This window comes from Labeo rohita, chromosome 8 (assembly GCF_022985175.1).
Source record: "Labeo rohita strain BAU-BD-2019 chromosome 8, IGBB_LRoh.1.0, whole genome shotgun sequence".
NCBI classification, from domain to species: domain Eukaryota; kingdom Metazoa; phylum Chordata; class Actinopteri; order Cypriniformes; family Cyprinidae; genus Labeo; species Labeo rohita.
Genome location: NC_066876.1, coordinates 34,758,093 through 34,776,455, shown reverse-complemented (window position 1 = coordinate 34,776,455; position 18,363 = coordinate 34,758,093). Strand labels below are relative to the sequence as shown.

Below are 18,363 nucleotides of genomic sequence, written 5' to 3'. Positions count from 1 at the left end.
TATTTTATTTTATTTTATTTTATTTTATTTTATTTTATTTTATTTAAATATGTTGGTAATGTGTGAAATTATAATATTTAAGTAATTTATGTTTTATTGCAAATGTTTATTTGTTTGTTTAAATTTATTTACTTTTTTTAATATTGTTAATTTAGATTAAAAATATAAAAAATGAATGATAAATTAATTAAAATGTAAAGATTTACATTTGTTATTAGTTAACTAAAACTAAAACTTTTTGTGTTACTTGAAATAGAATAAACTTTAACTGAAAAAAAAACATATAACTAATATAACTAATAAATAAAATAATATTAATAAATATTTTATTTATTTTATTTTATTTTAACAGTGTTTATTTATTTATCTATTTTGTTGTGGAACGCAGAATTTAACTCTTATTATTTTATTTTATTTATTTTATTTTATTTTATTGTGCAAAGCAGAATTTAGCTTTATGATTTTTAGCAAACTTTTTATTTATAGTTTTTAGCTAATATTATATTATAACTACACAGTGTGATGTTTTATTTTATGTTATTTTAGTTAACTAAAACTAAAACTATCAAACTTTTTTGTTTCTGTTACTTGAAATAAAATAAAATTTAACTGGAAAAAATATGACTAATATTATATTTAATAAATAAATAAAATAATATGAATAAATATTTTATTTTTTATTTTATTTTAACTGTATTTATTTATTTAATTGTGCAAAACAGCATTTAACTTTTTTATTATTTGTTTTATTTATTTTTTATTGTGCAAAGCAGAATTTAGCTTTATGTTTGCTACCAAAATTTGTCTTTATAGTTTTTAGCTAATATTATATTATAAATACACGGTGTGATGTTTTATTTTATTTTATTTTATTTTTAATGGGTTAATTTAAATATGATTTGATATTTTAAAAGTTAATATTTGCACATTTTATTTTAAATATTGAATTGTTAATTTAAATGTATTCATAATTTATTTTATAATTTAAATATTTAGTAATATTTAAAATGTTAATACTTATGTCATTAGTTTTATTTCAATGTTAATTTGTTCTTTTAATTTTTTTTATTTATTTTTTATTTTTAATAATATAAAAATGTATAATAAAAAATTGTAATTTTTATGTCAAAGTTTTTATAGTTAACTAAAATTAAAACATTTTTTTTACTTGTTATAAAATCAACTTTACCTGGGGGAAAAAACAAACCTTAAACTTCTTAGTTTCGTTTAACTAATAACTAAAACTGACATAAACAGTAATAAAACTAATTTTATTGTTACTTAAATTAAAAATCTAAAAATAAAAGAAAATTCTAAATATTGTATAAAACTATAATTGTATCTTACTGATACTAAAATAACTATTATTTGTTGATTTATTTATTTACTGTTTATTACTAGCAACGGATCTGAAACTGTGTTTGGTCTTGTAGTTTAAATCAACCAGTGTCAACCAGTGTTATTGTTGTTAATTTCTCGCAGCTCATTAGTCACAGGACATTTACAGCTCAGGCAGTTGGCTCTAGTGAGCACTTGTGAGCAAAGATGGCAACAAACAGAACGGTTTACCATTAAAGAATTAAAATCGTAATTGATAGAGTTTGAGAGAGAATTCTAAACAAACATATACTTGTTGCTGTTAGAATTTTAGAAGTGTGAAGTGTGTTAGAAGTGTGTGGTTCATTTCTGATAGTATGTGCAGACGCTGAGTTATTATTCTAATTAAAAAAATAAAAAATCTCAGTTGGTTTAGGTCAGCGGGGTGACCAGTGTCTTTCCCTTGGAGGTGCTTTATGCTCATAGCAGCACATTCTCTCTCGTCGTTGAAAAATGACTCGTCCAACAGTTTTCAAAGGAGACGAAACATGGCCCACAGTACCCCGGAGTGAAATAAGGATGAGAGTTTCAGACCTGTATGCTGAGGGAGTTCAGGGCCAGGGGGTTTTCAAAAGCCAGTGTCAGAATCCCAGAACCACGTGGAGAAGATCTTTTGGCAGACTCGCGTACCACCCACAGCCAGAGAAGCTGACTGCTGCTCATATGAGCTGCATATTACTCTCCATCGAACATCAGTCAGACGTTACAAAACTCAGTAATGTGTGATTAGACAGCAGTAGGAAAACATTTGAATAAAGCAGTATGCCAAAGCCATGCATTATTGTGATTTATACAGCAGTTTGTTAAAAGACACAAAAAAGTGTGTGCGTATTGACTCATCCGCTCAGATTGTAGAGCTGATGCTGTTGGTTTTATGGAAAAAAATAAAAATATTTTGGGAATGGAAAGCAAAATAGACTAGTCCATAGAAGAGTTGCTGGAAAGAAAAATGCATGGCAGGACAGGATGTCAGAAATTAGGGTCTGTCAGCACGCTGGGTTGGCTGTCGAGCAGTAAAAACATTTAAAACCATCCAGCACTGTAAAAGAAAAGTGTGAGAAATTTAGCTTTTATTTATTTATGTATTTATTTTTCATTTTTTTTATATATACTTTTTTTTATTTATTATTTTATTTTATTTTATTGTGCATTTAGCAGCATTTAGGTTTTTTTTTTTTTTTTTTTTTTTTTTTTTGTTTCATAGTTTTTAGCAAATTGTTATTTTTCATAGTTTTTAGCTAGTATTATGTAATAACTACATTATTTAATGTTTTTCCAGTGCCTTTTTATTATTTTATTTTATTACTTTTTTACATATTTTATTTTATTTCTTTTTTTTTTATTTTATTTTATTCAAAGCAACTTTTAGCTTTAGTTTTTAGCAAAATTTAGCTTTATAGTTTTTAGCTAATATTATGTTTGCTCATTTCCTGCTCAAGAACCATGTTAGTATTATAACAACACAATATTTTAGTTTTTATTTTTTAAATTATTTTTATTTTATTTTATTTTATTTTAGATTTTTAGATTTTTTTTTTATTTATATAGCATTTAGCTCTTTATAGTTTTTAGCTAATATTACTGGATGTAATGTTTTGCCAATGCTTTTATTTTTTGTTTTGTTTTGTTTTATTTTATTTTATTTTATTTTATTTTATTTTATTTTATTTTATTTTATTTTATTTTGTTTTGTTTTGTTTTGTTTTGTTTTTATTTTTTTATTGTGCAAAGCAACACTTAACTCTGTGGTTTTTAACAATTTTTTTAAAAATAGTTTTTAGCTAATATTACTGGATGTAATGTTTTGCCACTGCCTTTATTTTATTTCATTTTATTTTTTATTTTTTTATTTTTATTTTTTTATTTTCCAAAGCAGCATTTAGCTCTATGGTTTTTAACTTTTTTTTTTTTTTTTTTTTTTTAATAGTTTTTGGCTATATTACTGGATGTAATGTTTTGCCAATGCCTTTGTTTTGTTTTTTGTTTTGTTTTGTTTTGTTTTTGTTTTTGTTTTTGTTTTTGTTTTGTTTTTTGTTTTGTTTTGTTTTGTTTTGTTTTGTGTTTTTGATTTGTTTTGTTTTTTGTTTTGTTTTTTGTTTTGTTTTATTTTATTTTATTTTATTTTTTTATTGTGCAAAGCATTATTTGGCTCTATGGTTTTTAACGTTTTTATATATATATATATATATATATATATATATATATATATATAGTTTTTAGCTAATGTAACTGGATGTAGTGTTTTGCCAATGCCTTTATTTTATTTTGTTTTGTTTTATTTTATTTTATTTTATTTTATTTTATTCTATTTTATTCAAGGTCAAAGCAATGTTTAGCTTTGTAGTTTTTAGCAAAAATAATTTGCCAGCCCCTTTTTTTAAATTTTATCTTAGAAATTAAACTCTCTGTTGCATTTCACATTGTTCCTGCATGTCTGGAATCCCCAGACTCTGATTGGTCACCGGGATCCTGCTGACCGACCATCATGTCAGTATTGACCCGTGCGTAATGACAGACATGTCTGGAGAAAAATCATGAGACTGAAGGGGGTCAAGGGTCACCGAGCGCTCATTGGCTGTTGAGGGTTCCTCATTGATCCAGAAGGGCCTTCTTTGGAATTCATGTTATGCACTCGCGACAGTAATTCAATTTTTGTTCATCAATAACGCGCCCTGTGGGATCATTAAGAGCCCATTCCAGTAGAGCTGTCTAATATTTGTCCAAATAAGCAAGAGATGACATCACGACAGTGTGTGTCTAATTGCATTAGATGTCATGCATTTCTTATTTCAGTCACGTGTTGTGTATTTTTAAAGCCTGTGGGTACAAAGCTACATTTAAACCCAAACAGACCCGCATCTGTCACTCACATTCATTGTCTCAGTTTAAATAAAAACACACTTTTTTTTGTTCTCTCCCTCTGTGTAATTCACTCTCGGCCGTTTCTCGACCCTTTCATCCACTTAAATCAAACCACGTTTTTCTTTTTTTCCCCTCCAACCCCACGTGTAATTTTTCAAAATCACCAGCACAAACGTTTCCCCGTGACCCGCCCCTCCCTCCCTGTGTTTTTGACCCATTGGGTTTCTACGGCAACTGAATTCAAATTTAAACTCCCACCCCAAGGTTCCATCGCTATGGTAACCTGAGAGAATTAAAAGAGGGGGGGCCGTTCCGTTCTGTTCTCATTGATGGACAAACATTCCGTGGCGGGAAACAGTTCAGTGTCCAATAACCATGAGTGTTGATAAGCACACAGTCAGTGTGTGTGGTTTCCTGTGTGTGCATATAAATTTGCTCAATGTTTAATTGACTGTATGCAAGTCCATTCAGTGCTTTTCTCTGCCCTAAAGCAAAACGGACATTGCCGGAATAGAAAGGATAGAGACAGAAGCATACATTTGTGGAAGATCCATCACACCTGCCAGTGCCTTTAATTTAATTTTATTTTATTTTATTGTGCACAGCATTTAGCTTTATGGTTTTTTAGCAAAATTTTTCTTCATAGTTTTTATCTAATATTATGTTATAACTGCACAATGTAATGTTTTGCCAGTGCCTTATTTTATTTTACTTTATTTTATTTTATATAATTTTTTTAATTGTATTTAATAATAAAAAAAGATCTCTTTTTATTTTAATATTTTTCTCTTTTGTTTTATTACTTTATTTTTGTTTTATTTTATTTTATTTTATTTTATTTATTTATTTATTGTGCAAAGCAGCAATTACTTTTATGGGTTTCAGCAAAATGTTTCTTCATAGTTTTTAGCTAACATTATGTTTGAACTACACAATGTAATGCTTTTCCTGTGCCTTTTATTTAAATTTTATCTTTTTTTTTTATTATCATATTATTTTTTTATTTTTTTATTTTATTACTTAATTTTATTTTTTATATATTTGTATTTTATTTGTATTTTATTTGTATTTTATTTGTATTTTATTTTATTGCGTAAAGCAGCTATTAGCTTTATGGATTTTAGCAAAATGTTTCTTCACAGTTTTTAGTATTAATATCATGTTATAACTGCACAATGTAATGTTTTGCCAGTGCCTTTTAATTTAATTTAATTTAATTTAATTTAATTTAATTTAATTTTATATTATTATTTTATTTATTTGTTTTTTATTGTATTTTATTTTATAGTTTTATTTTATTACTTTATTTTATTTTTTATATATCTTTATTTTATTGTAATTTTATTGTATTGATTTTATTTTACATTTTTCATTGTATTTTATTTTTTATTTGTTTTATTTTATTTTTTAAATATTTTTATATATTTTTCTTCTTTTCTTTTCTTGTGCAAAGCAGAAATTAGCTTTAAGGGTTTTAGCAAACATTTTCTTCATAGTATTTAGCTAAGATTATTCTTGTTCGTTCCATTCTGTTCTCGTTGATGGACAAACATTCTGTGGCAGGAAGCAGTTCAGTGTCAATGTGTGCTGTGTCCTGTGTGTGCATATAAATTTGTTCAACGTTTAATTGACTGTATGCAAGTCCATTTAGTGCTTTTCTCTGCCCTAAAGCAAAACGGACATTGCTGGAATAGAAAGGAAAGAGACAGAAGCATCAATTTGTGGAAGATCCACCACACCTGCCCTGTTTTAGCCTCTCTCTTGCTTTAATAAGCACCCTCCCCCTCTGACCTCGGATCAGAGGAACCTTTTAATGACAGTAAACACACACCGGCTGCCGCTCTGTGAAAAGGACGCTTCTGAAGGATGAGATCAGACAATTATTATCTATGCAAAATCACTTCCCACAGCAGCAGCTCTGAGATAAGACCAGGCTTAATTGTTAGTCGTAGTTAGTTGTTTATATTGTATGGCGGGTTTGAAAAATAACCCCTCGGGCTGTGAAGTTTGGTTGATTGATTGTTATTCGGTTCCTGTTCAATGGAGCCGTCACCTGCTGAGGAAATGAGTCCGTGTTTAGCAGTCAGGATTGCTTTTGTTGTTGCTCACATGTTGCTCTTTCTGGACTTGGAGTATTGGTTACACTACTGCTCAAAAGAAATGTATACTGTTTTTGGCAGTGATTCATTAAATTGATCAAAAGTGACAGTAAAGACATTTATAATGTTACAAAAGAGTTATATATATATTTTTAAAATGCTGTTCTTTTGAACTTTCTATTCATCGAAGGAACCTGAAAAATACAGTATTTTATTTTATTGTGCAAAGCGGTATTTAACTTTATTTTATTGTAATAATTTATTTTATTGTGGAAAGCAGCATTTAACATTTTTTATCTTATTATTTAATTTTATTGTGCAAAGCAGTTTTACATTTTTATTTTGTTGTATTGTATTGTGCAAAACAGCATTTAACTTTTATTTTATTTTATTTTATTGTGCAAAGTAGTATTTTGTATACTTTTTTGTCAGTGAACTTTCTATTCATCGAGGAAACCTGAAAAATACAGTATTTTATTTCATTGTGCAAAGCAGCATTTAACTTTATTTTTTTTATTATTTTATTGTACAAAGCAGCATTTAACTTTGTTTTATTTTATTTTAACATTTTTATTTTATTTTATTGCGCAAAGCAGGAGTTTTACATTTTTATTTTATTATTTTATTTTATTGTATTGTGCAAAACAGCATTTAACTTTATTTTATTTTATTGTGCAAAGCAGGATTTTAACATTTTTATTTTATTTTATTTTATTTTATTTTATTGTGCAAAGCAGGAGTTTTACATTTTTATTTTATTATTTTATTTTATTGTATTGTGCAAAACAGCATTTAACTTTATTTTATTTTATCGTGCAAAGCAGGATTTTAACATTTTTATTTTATTTTATTTTATTTTATTGTGCAAAGCAGGAGTTTTACATTTTTATTTTATTATTTTATTTTATTGTATTGTGCAAAACAGCATTTAACTTTATTTTATTTTATCGTGCAAAGCAGGATTTTAACATTTTTATTTTATTTTATTTTATTTTATTGTGCAAAGCAGGAGTTTTACATTTTTATTTTTTATTTTATTGTATTGTATTGTGCAAAACAGCATTTAACTTTATTTTATTTTATCGTGCAAAGTAGTATTTAACTTAATTTTTTTTATTTTATTGTGCACAGCAGCATTTACCTTTATTTTATTTTATTGTGCAAAGCAGGATTTTTACATTTTTATTTTATTATTTTATTTTATTTTATTTTATTGTGCAAAGCAGCATTTAACTTTTATTTTATTTTATTGTGCAAAGTAGTATTTAACTTTATTTGTTTTATTTTATTGTGCACAGCAGCATTTAACTTTTTGTTTTATTGTACAAAGCAGCATTTAACTTTATTTTATTTTATTGTGCAAAGCAGCATTTAACTTTTTTTTTTTTATTTTATTTTATTTTATTATGCAAAGCAGTTTTTAACATTATTTTATTTTGTTTTATTTTATTGTGCAAATCAGCATTTAGTTTTATGGTTTTTAATATTTGTTTCGTATAGTTTTTAGCCAATATGATGTTATAACTATGCAAAATGAATTATAAAAAAAACTGAAGCAATTTAACTGTTTTTTAACATTAATAATAAGAATAAATGTTTCTTGAGCAGCAAATCACCGTATCAGAATGATCATGTGACACTGAAGACTGGAGTAATGATGCTGAAAATTCAGCTTTTCGTCACAGAAATAAATTATATTTTAAAATATATTCAAATAGAAAACAGTTATTTGAAATTGCAATAATATTTCACTTAGTGAGAATAAGAGACACAAGAATAAATTACATTTTAAAATATATTTAAATAGAAAACAGTTATCTTAAATTGCAATATATTTCAGTGTTTTTACTGTATTTGTGATTAAATAAATGCAGCCTTGGTGAGCAGAAAAGACTTCTTTGTCTCAGATGTTTTTTTATTTAGTGTGCGTCTATTTTATTTATTTTGTTTTCGGTACATAGTTGTCCTACAGTACAGCTATAAAAGCGATCGTGGATAGCAGCTCAGATCATTTGATAAGAATTGTTTAGGTTCATAATGAGATCACTGACTTTTGATTGCAGACTTTGGCTGCTGAATCCCAATATTGTCTGGAAACAATTGAGATATCAAATAGATCTCATTTGCGGTTTTCTCTCTATAAGCATTCTGGATTTGATGAATAGACCTGCCAAACAAAGAATAATGCAGCATGTTTGATAAAAGATAAAGGACGGGACATGTTAAGACAGGCATTTAGTTCGTCAGTCCGTAGTTAACTTTAAATTACTGTTATGTCCCATACGTGACTAGAATTAGATGTGGATTGTAGTTGACCGAGCAACAGATATTAACCAGATTTTGTGAAATCATCATGTCATGAGCACAAAAGGTGCGAGAAGAGTTATACACTAAAGTCCAGTGCTTAAATTTAGGTGTTGTGATGTTTGACTGAAGGAGGTGTAAATCTAACACTGACACACCTGCAGACATCAGTGGAGGGTTCAGCGGTATGTCAGACGCCAGGTGTGTTTGTATTATAATTCCTCAGCTGTAGAGATTTGGTGTTAAATTGTCACGGTATGATTTTCATACTCTACGCAGGGTTCTTGGCTTACGTTCAAAAACTTCAACGGCTGCTTCCAGCAAAACGGAAACACACTCGCAGCCGGCATCCACCGCGTTATCGGTGTGTCATCATTTACAGCCCTGGAATTCGGAAAAAAAAAAACGCTGAATGAAAGTAAAGGGAGAGGTCGAGGTTGAAAAACCAGACTCTAGTAACCAGACAACACGTGTATCGTGTTTCAAAGGGTTGCTGGTTGTAGATTAAACCGTTTCTAGTGCTTTGAAAATGATTTGTGCGTCTGTTTGCTGCATTCATATCATGTTTCAGTAGATCTCAGGCTAGTGTTGGTTTGTGGGGTTGTTTTTGTTTTGAGTGTGTGGATATGAGGAAAACAGCTGACCTCGTTACATCATGCACGTCTTTCCACGTGTTTCCACGTGGCTGTGTGGTAAACAAAAACAGGTGCTTCTTTTTACTCTGTGCTCTGTTTTTCTGTATGCATTTGCATGAATACACTACCAGAATATTTTTAAAAGAAGTCTCTTCTGCTCAACAAGCCTGCATTTATTTGATCTGAAGTATGGCAAAACAGTGCAATTTTGAAATATTTTTACTACATAAAATAACTGTTTTCTATTTGAATATATTTTAAAATGTAATTTATTCCTGTGATTTCAAAGCTGAATTTTTAGCATCATTACTCCAGTCACATGATCTTTCAGAAATCTTTTTAATATTCTGATTTGCTGCTCAAAAAATATTTATTATTATTAGTATTTTGAAAACAGCCGAGTAGGATTTTTTCAGGTTTCTTTGATGAATAGAAAGTTCAGAAGAACAGCAATTATATGAAATAGAAATCTTTGTAACAGTATAAATATCTTTGTAATCACTTTTGATCAATTTAAAGCATCCATCCTCTTTCCCAAAAAAAAAAAAAAAATAAAAAAACATTGTACTGACTCCAAGCTTTTGAGTAGTATAGGGTATAATGTTACAAAAGCTTTTTATTTCAGATAAAGGCTGATCTTTGGATCTTTTTTATTCATCAAAGAATCCTGAAAAACATGTGCTCAACTGTTTTTAATATTGATAATAATCAGAGATGTTTCTTGAACAGCATATTAGAATGATTTCTGAAGAATCATGTGACGCTGAAGACTGGAGTAATGATGCTGAAAATGTAGCTTTGATCACAGAAATAAATTACGTTTTTAAATATATTCAAATAGAAAGCAGTTATTTTAAACAGTAAAAATATTTCACAATATTACTGCTTTTGCTGTATTTTGGATCAAATAAATGAAGGCTTGGTGAGCAAAGAGACTTTAAAAAAAACATTAAAAATCTTACGGTCCAAAAACGTTTGACTGGTAGTGTATAACTTTTACTTGATGTAAAAAAGGTGATCAGGTGTACAGTTTTACTTGGTGGACAAAAAAGAGGTGAAAAAAATGTCAAGGTCATAACAATGTTCTTTTTTTTTTTTTTTTTGTGATCCTTTTTCTATTTCAGACTCGTCCGTATTAAATTCAGTGTTAATATATTAAATTCCTCATTGGCTTGTGAAGTAACAGGGCTGTAATAATTGGCTTTGCATTGGTGGTTTCAGGTATGCATGTGGTTTTTGGGATATGCACCAAACTGTTGCAGGACATGTTGAGGATGCTCAACATCTCATCTGCTTCTGTAGTGTGTTGGGCAGCAGTTTTACATTGTTGACGCTGGACCACAAAGCCAGTCATGAGGGTCAATTTTCTGAAATTGAGATTTATAAATAAGCTTTCCATCGATGTATGGTTTTTTAGGATATGACAATATTTGGCCGAGATACAACTATTTGAAAATCTTGAATCTGAGGGTGCAAAAAATAAAAATATTGGGAAAATTCCCTTTGAAGTTGTCCAAATGAAGATCTTAGCAATGCATATTACTAATCAAAAATTAAGTTTTGATATATTTACAATAGTAAATTTACAAAATATCTTCATGGAACATGATCTTTATTTAATATCCTAATGATTTTTGGCATAAAAGAAAAATCGATTATTTTGAGCCATACAATGTATTGTTGCCGATTGCTACAAATATACCCGTGCTACTTAAGACTGGTTTGTGGTCCAGGGTCACATTTATGTATTTAGCAGATGCTTTTATGCATTTAAGGTACAAGTTTTTTTTAAGTTAACACATTCCCTGGGAATCAAAACCCATTAACACTTGCTCTAATGTTCGAGCTGCAGTTTTGTGTGCTTTCTCATTCTTTATCTCACTTCTCAAAGTACTTAGGAATAATAGCTTGTCTGTCTGATTGTCGCTGCAGGTCGTGTGTCTTTGAGTCGTGGCGCTTCTCTTCTGGTGGATAAATTGACTCTGGAGGATGAGGGCTGGTTTGAATGTCGGATTCTCCTGCTGGACAGAACCACAGATGAGTTTCAGAATGGCACTTGGAACTTCCTGTCCATATCAGGTGGGTTTCTTCTGTTCAGGTGTTTAAGGTGTGTTTAACGCCTTTGCATCTCAGAACTATTAGTTTTATAATTATTTACTGTTTGTTTTTTTTAAATTTATTTATTTATTTATTTTTTGTGATATGTCCACGTTCTAAATATAATTTTAATTTCCTTGTGTTATGTTAAATTGAGAATTCCAAATGATTATTTACTATGTGAACCATTTTTTTATTAAAAAAATTGTTACTTGAAGTAAAATAAATGTTAACTGAAATAAAATAAAATATTGTTTTAAATCTTACTTTATTTCAGATAGATTGCAGTATTTCTCATTTTCATTTTGTTTAACTTAATGTACTAAAATACCTTGAAATTGAAATTTAGAAAAACATTATTATAGGCATTTAAAAAATGAAAACTAATAAAATTTACAAAATTACTAAAACTAAAAATTAACATGAAACAAAAGAAATAAAAGCTTATTCAAATATTAACAAAAACTAGGGCTTGAAGTACGTACATTTGACTTTTTTGAAATCTAAGGCCTGGAAAACCCTTGAAAATAGCACTATCCCTGAGGAACTTGAGAGAATCATTTGACTTAGATCGGAACATCGCGTATTGCGAATCATTTGATTTAGATCAGGACTCGGAACCCGGATCGCGAGTCATTCAACTCGCGAAATGATTCGCGGATCTGGACTCGGAGCGCGGATCCGCGAATCATTCAATTCGCGAAATGATTCGCGATCCGCGCTCTGAGTGCTGGTCTGAAATGATGGTTCACGATTCATTATTCAGATCGGAACTTTGCGGATCATGAGTCATTTGATTTCGATTAGGACTCGGAGCGCGGATCGCGAATCATTCAATTCGCGAAATGATTCGCGGATCTGGACTCGGATCGCGAATCATTCAATTCGCGAAATGATTCGCGATCCGCGCTCTGAGTGCTGGTCTGAAATGATGGTTCATGATTCATTATTCAGATCGGAACTTTGCGGATCATGAATCATTTGATTTAGATCTGGACTCGGAGCGCGTATCGCGAATCATTCAATTCGCGAAATGATTCGCGGATCTGGACTCGGATCGCAGATCGCGAATCATTCAATTCGCGAAATGATTCGCGGATCTGGACTCGGATCGCGGATCGCGAATCATTCAATTCGCGAAATGATTCGCGATCCGCGTTCTGAGTGCTGGTCTGAAATGATGGTTCACGATTCATTATTCAGATCGGAACTTTGCGGATCATGAATCATTTGATTTCGATCAGGACTCGGAGCGCGGATCGCGAATCATTCAATTCGCGAAATGATTCGCGGATCTGGACTCGGATCGCGGATCGCGGATCATTCAATTCGCGAAATGATTCGCGGATCTGGACTCGGATCGCGGATCGCGAATCATTCAATTCGCGAAATGATTCGCGATCCGCGCTCTGAGTGCTGGTCTGAAATGATGGTTCACGATTCATTATTCAGATCGGAACTTTGCGGATCATGAATCATTTGATTTAGATCTGGACTCGGAGCGCGTATCGCGAATCATTCAATTCGCGAAATGATTCGCGGATCTGGACTCGGATCGCGGATCGCGAATCATTCAATTCGCGAAATGATTCGTGGATCTGGACTCGGATCACGGATCGCAAATCATTCAATTCGCGAAATGATTCGCGATCCGCGTTCTGAGTGCTGGTCTGAAATGATGGTTCATGATTCATTATTCAGATTATTCTCGGATCGTGAATCATTTCGCGAATTGAATGATTCGCGATCCATCATTTCAGATCAGGACTTAGAGCGCGGTTCCGAGTCCTGATCTAAATCAAATGATTGATCTGAAATGTGATCCATCATTTCAGATCAGGACTTAGAGCGCGGTTCGCGAATCATTCAACTCGTTGAACTCCGCGCTATGAGTCCTGATCTGAAATGATGGATCACGAATCATTTGATTTAGATCAGGACTCGGAGCGCGGATCGCGAATCATTCAATTCGCGAAATGATTCGCGATCCGCGTTCTGAGTGCTGGTCTGAAATGATGGTTCACGATTCATTATTCAGATCGGAACTTTGCGGATCATGAGTCATTTGATTTCGATCGGGATTTGGAGCGCGGATCGCGAATCATTCAACTCGCGAAATGATTCGCGGATCTGGACTCGGAGCGCGGATCGCGAATCATTCAATTCGCTAAATGATTCTCGATCCGCGCTCTGAGTGCTGGTCTGAAATGATGGTTCACGATTCATTATTCAGATCGGAACTTTGCGGATCATGAGTCATTTGATTTAGATCAGGACTCGGAGCGCGGATCGCGAATCATTCAATTCGCGAAATGATTCGCGATCCGCGCTCTGAGTGCTGGTCTGAAATGATGGTTCACGATTCATTATTCAGATCGGAACTTTGCGGATCATGAATCATTTGATTTCGATCAGGACTCGGAGCGCGGATCGCGAATCATTCAACTCGCGAAATGATTCGCGGATCTGGACTCGGATCGCGGATCGCGAATCATTCAATTCGCGAAATGATTCGCGATCCACGCTCTGAGTGCTGGTCTGAAATGATGGTTCACGATTCATTATTCAGATCGGAACTTTGCGGATCATGAGTCATTTAATTTAGATCTGGACTCGGGGCGCGGATCGTGAATCATTTCGCGAATTGAATGATTCGCGATCCGCGCTCCGAGTCCTGATCGAAATCAAATGATTCGTGATCCATCATTTCAGATCAGGACTTCGAGCGCGGTTCGCGAATCATTCAACTCGTTGAACTCCGCGCTCTGAGTCCTGATCTGAAATGATGGTTCACGAATCATTTTTCAGATCGGGACTTCGCGGATCACGAATCATTTGATTCGTGTAGAGTGTAGATCGCAAATCAGTTGATTTTAGATCAGGATTTCGTTGTGGATTCGGAGTGGGTTCTTTTACAGATTTTTTTAAAAACAGTAGAAAACAATAAGAACGTGTGCACAAATACAAATCCCTTGAGAAAATTAACCATGGTTTTACTATAATAAAAGTGCAGCAACCATGTTTTTTTATATAACCACAGTTTTACTACAGATACCAAAATGCAAATGCAAAAATCAAACCTAGCACTTGCCTTCGATGTATATTGCATATTATATTGTATATAATATGTATTTTAAATAGGTATCACACCTGTTGCTGCCAGAATAACGGTCCATTTTAATGTTATGTGCTATATTTCTTTCTCTTTTTGTTCTTGAAGTTCACATTATTGTATAGTTTGCATATACTTCGCTTAATTAAAATATATATATTTGAAAGGCATTGTTTGACAAGTAAGATCTGTTTGAAGTCCTTAAAAATAAAAAAAGTAGTGCTTGAAAGTCCTAGAATTAGATTTTACAGTATCTGTACGAATCCTGATAAACTGAAATGAACCCAAAACCATGTCAGCTGTGTTACTTAATCCTTAAAATGAATTTTGTGACAGTTATGTTCCATAGAAAGTAAACATGCATTTGTTTAAAGGGAATATATATTTTATGATGGTGCTCTTATGTTTCATGTTCATAATGAAGCATTATGCTATTCCTACGAAAAGGATTGAACTTCTGTTTAAAGCAGCATCTGGAGCTCGTATGAAAGATCTGTTGCAGTGAATAAGCGAGAATTGCGTAATCCCGTCTCATTTTTCATGACACTTACGTCAGCGTTTGATGCAGATGATGTTTTGTTCTGATATCAACAGAATTTATGCAATAGGCTTTGAAAATCAGCCTCTCTCCATCCATCCACTTACAACTAATCATAGCATTTTTTACTTTTTCACACAAAACTATACAAGCTTTTTCACTTCCTGCTGCTTGCAGTCTTTTCTCGCTGGACTTTCTGTCTCACACCTTCAGGACGACTTTCATGCCTTCTGAAATCTTAGACCCTCTCTCCTCCTGACACCCAAACACACACACACACACACACACACATACACTTCTTCAGCACTGGTGTGTGAATCCTGTGAAGGGCTCGGACTGGCTTTTAGCATCTGATCGTGTTTCTGTAGCATGTATAAGACAGAGAGCAGAAACTCACGCTCTCAGTCCGAATCACTCCAGCGCGGCCTGCTTTACGGCCATTATATGCACAGTGTCAGCTTACAGTGGTTTTGTGAGCTTTCATTGTTTACGAGTGTGCTGGAAAACTTGTCTTTGTGCTGACAGGGTTATGGGGAAATAAGATGTTTTTGTTTTTGTTGCAAATTATCACTTAATTTCATGTTATGCTTTGGAAAGTTAAAGAGCACGTGCTTCACCCAGTGTAACACAATGATTGCAGATGCTTAAGTGCTGCATTTTATTGTATATACTGGTGACTGGTTCATATCAGTCTGATTAGTCAGATATTAAAATTGTCTGCCGGAGTACACTCTTTTTAAAAATTACACTCTTTTTTTTTTATTATTCATTTAATTTAATTTATTTATTATGTAATTGTTAATATTTAGTTATTATTTATTTATTATTTTGAATTGTTAGTATTATATTTATTATTTTATTTATTTATTTTTAATATTTGGCTTATAAAATTGAAGTATTTATTGTTTTTAGTTTATATATATTTTTAATATTACATATTTATTTTATATTAATTATTAATTATTTTTATTTTTTAGTTTTATATTTAATATTTATTTATTTAAATTCTATTTTTAATATTTAGTCTTTATTTATTTAGTTTGTTTTAATATTACATTATTTATTTTTATATCAATTTTATTTTTAGTATTTAGTTTTATAATAGGTATTTATGTTTGTTTGTTTGTTTGTTTTTACATATTTTTATTTCTTGTATTATATATTTTTTTTAAATAACATGGCTTTGATGGTTTTTATGTCTGTTGTAGCTCCTCCGGTGTTCATAAAGACTCCTCCTGCCTTTCTGGAGGTCATGTTGGGTGAATCTCTCACCCTCCACTGTGATGCTCATGGAAACCCCAAACCCACCATCATCTGGAGAAAAGATGGTAGTGATGCTAAAAAACAAGAAACAATTCAGGTACACAGAGCATTTTAGTTGATCGTTAGGTAATACATATAAATTTAAGTCAACATGAATTTAGAATTGACCCCGTTTGCTTTCTTCATAAATGTTTTTAGTTTTATTGTGAATGATTCATGAATTCCTCCTCTCCAACCACCTTACCCACATTTTGAAAAACAATCAACTTTTCACTGTGCAATAATAATAATATCGAAACTACATTTTTTTTCCTCATTGAATATCCTGTTTTACTCAGAAATACATTGGATTACGGAAGCACGTTTATTTGTAAATCCTGTTTCACGCTGACATGAGTGTAGAGTTCACTTTGTACTATTCACATTTTCCTCATTCCTTGTCTCGTTTACCACCTAAACATTAATTTTCCCCAACAGGTACTCAATGAAACCTTGTCTTTAAGCAAGGTTACCAGGGAAACGTCAGGAATATACAAGTGTCACGTGTCCAACACAGAAGGGAACCTTACCCACACCACCCAGCTGCAGGTCAAAGGTCAGTTACACACCACGTCTTGTCCACGTGGGCGAAGAAACTCAGCAGCACTAAACAGAAATAGGCTTGCAGGGTATTAAGCATTTACCCAAAGCAGCAGTTGGTATGAGAACATTGGCGTCTTTGCTGGAGTTGGATTTGTGTGCAAAGTGAATAAGCTTAAGCTTAGCTTCATATGGTTTGCAACTGGCTTGGTTCACATTGAAAGTCAGAACTTCCTACTGTGCAATAGTCACCTTAAGTCAAATTTAAAGCATTTCAGCTGTGCATGTATGTATGATGTGCACTTAGGAAGATGCTAAAACATTTGAAAATTCAGTGCTTTAACTGCAAAGTGGATGCTAGCATTGCCATTGTGATTCATCGTAAGAATTTAAAGTAACTATTCTGGCAGACTGTAGTGTGAGTAAATGAACAAACACTGCCCTCTATTGGTGGTAGTGCTTTACCACAATGCAATTTGGCACTTAAGCCTAAATCTCACCCATGAATAAACAACCTCATCAAATCTGAATGCTCTTCAAAGCTGATTACATGCATGCTTTTATGCTTTCAACCAGGTCCTCCAATTATCATCATTCCCCCTGAGGACACCACCATGAACATGTCCCAGGATGCAATTTTGCAATGCCAAGCAGAAGCGTATCCTTCTAACCTCACGTATGAGTGGTGGAAACAAGGGCAAAATGTGTATCACATCGAGTAAGTGACCAGAATACTAATTTGAAATGTATAATGATATCACTGGGCTCACTGGAATACTTGATTCTGATTGGACAATCTCAGTGTTGAGTAAATTAACTGTCAGGGTACTTTTGCAATTTCTGTTTGACCCTTAGTTTGATGTATGTTTCTGTTTACAGAATTCTAAAATCACGGGTGAAAATACAAGTGGATGGGACCCTCCTCATTTCGGGTCTTATCCCTGAGGACTCTGGGAATTATACCTGCACACCCACCAATGGTCTAATGACTCCGCCCTCTGCGTCTGCCTACCTCAAAGTTAAACGTGAGTGATTTGCATTTGTTGGTTCTGTTGCTTTATAAACTAGGTGAAAAGAACAAGAGGTGTTTAAAAGTTCAAATTAAATTGGTTAATGCAAATTGTATAATTAAGGGAGACCAATTATGTCCCTTTTTTTAAGATGTAATATAAGTCTCAGAATGTGTCTGTGAAATTTCAGCTCAAAATACCCCACAGATTATTTATTATATCATTTTGAAAATGCCTATTTTGAGTGGAAGCAGAAACACACTGTTCGTGTATGTTTCTTTAAATGCAAATGAGCTGCTGCTCCCCGCCCCCTTTTCCAGAATAGAGCTGTGCCTTTACAGCTCAGATATTCTGACAAATGATACCTGTTTGGTTTTGATTATCATGTCTATCACACAAAAATCATGCGTTTTAAACCATATTAGTTTCAAGTTCTGATATACGGGTTTCTGAGTGCACACAGAAAGCGGCTGTCACATGACATGTG

The 18,363-nt window shown here is 32.1% G+C and overlaps 1 protein-coding gene across 2 annotated transcripts in view; it reads left to right on the top strand.

The window, feature by feature from the left end:
- Window positions 1-18,363, top strand: part of igsf9b (immunoglobulin superfamily, member 9b) — a 64,935-nt gene that overhangs the window by 34,664 nt on the left and 11,908 nt on the right. For both annotated transcript variants that reach the window (XM_051117889.1, XM_051117888.1), the window contains exons 4-8: window positions 11,210-11,356; window positions 16,233-16,384; window positions 16,765-16,882; window positions 17,443-17,584; window positions 17,746-17,891. In XM_051117889.1, coding sequence (XP_050973846.1) covers window positions 11,210-11,356; window positions 16,233-16,384; window positions 16,765-16,882; window positions 17,443-17,584; window positions 17,746-17,891 — 705 coding nt within the window. The remainder of the gene's footprint in view (window positions 1-11,209; window positions 11,357-16,232; window positions 16,385-16,764; window positions 16,883-17,442; window positions 17,585-17,745; window positions 17,892-18,363) is intronic.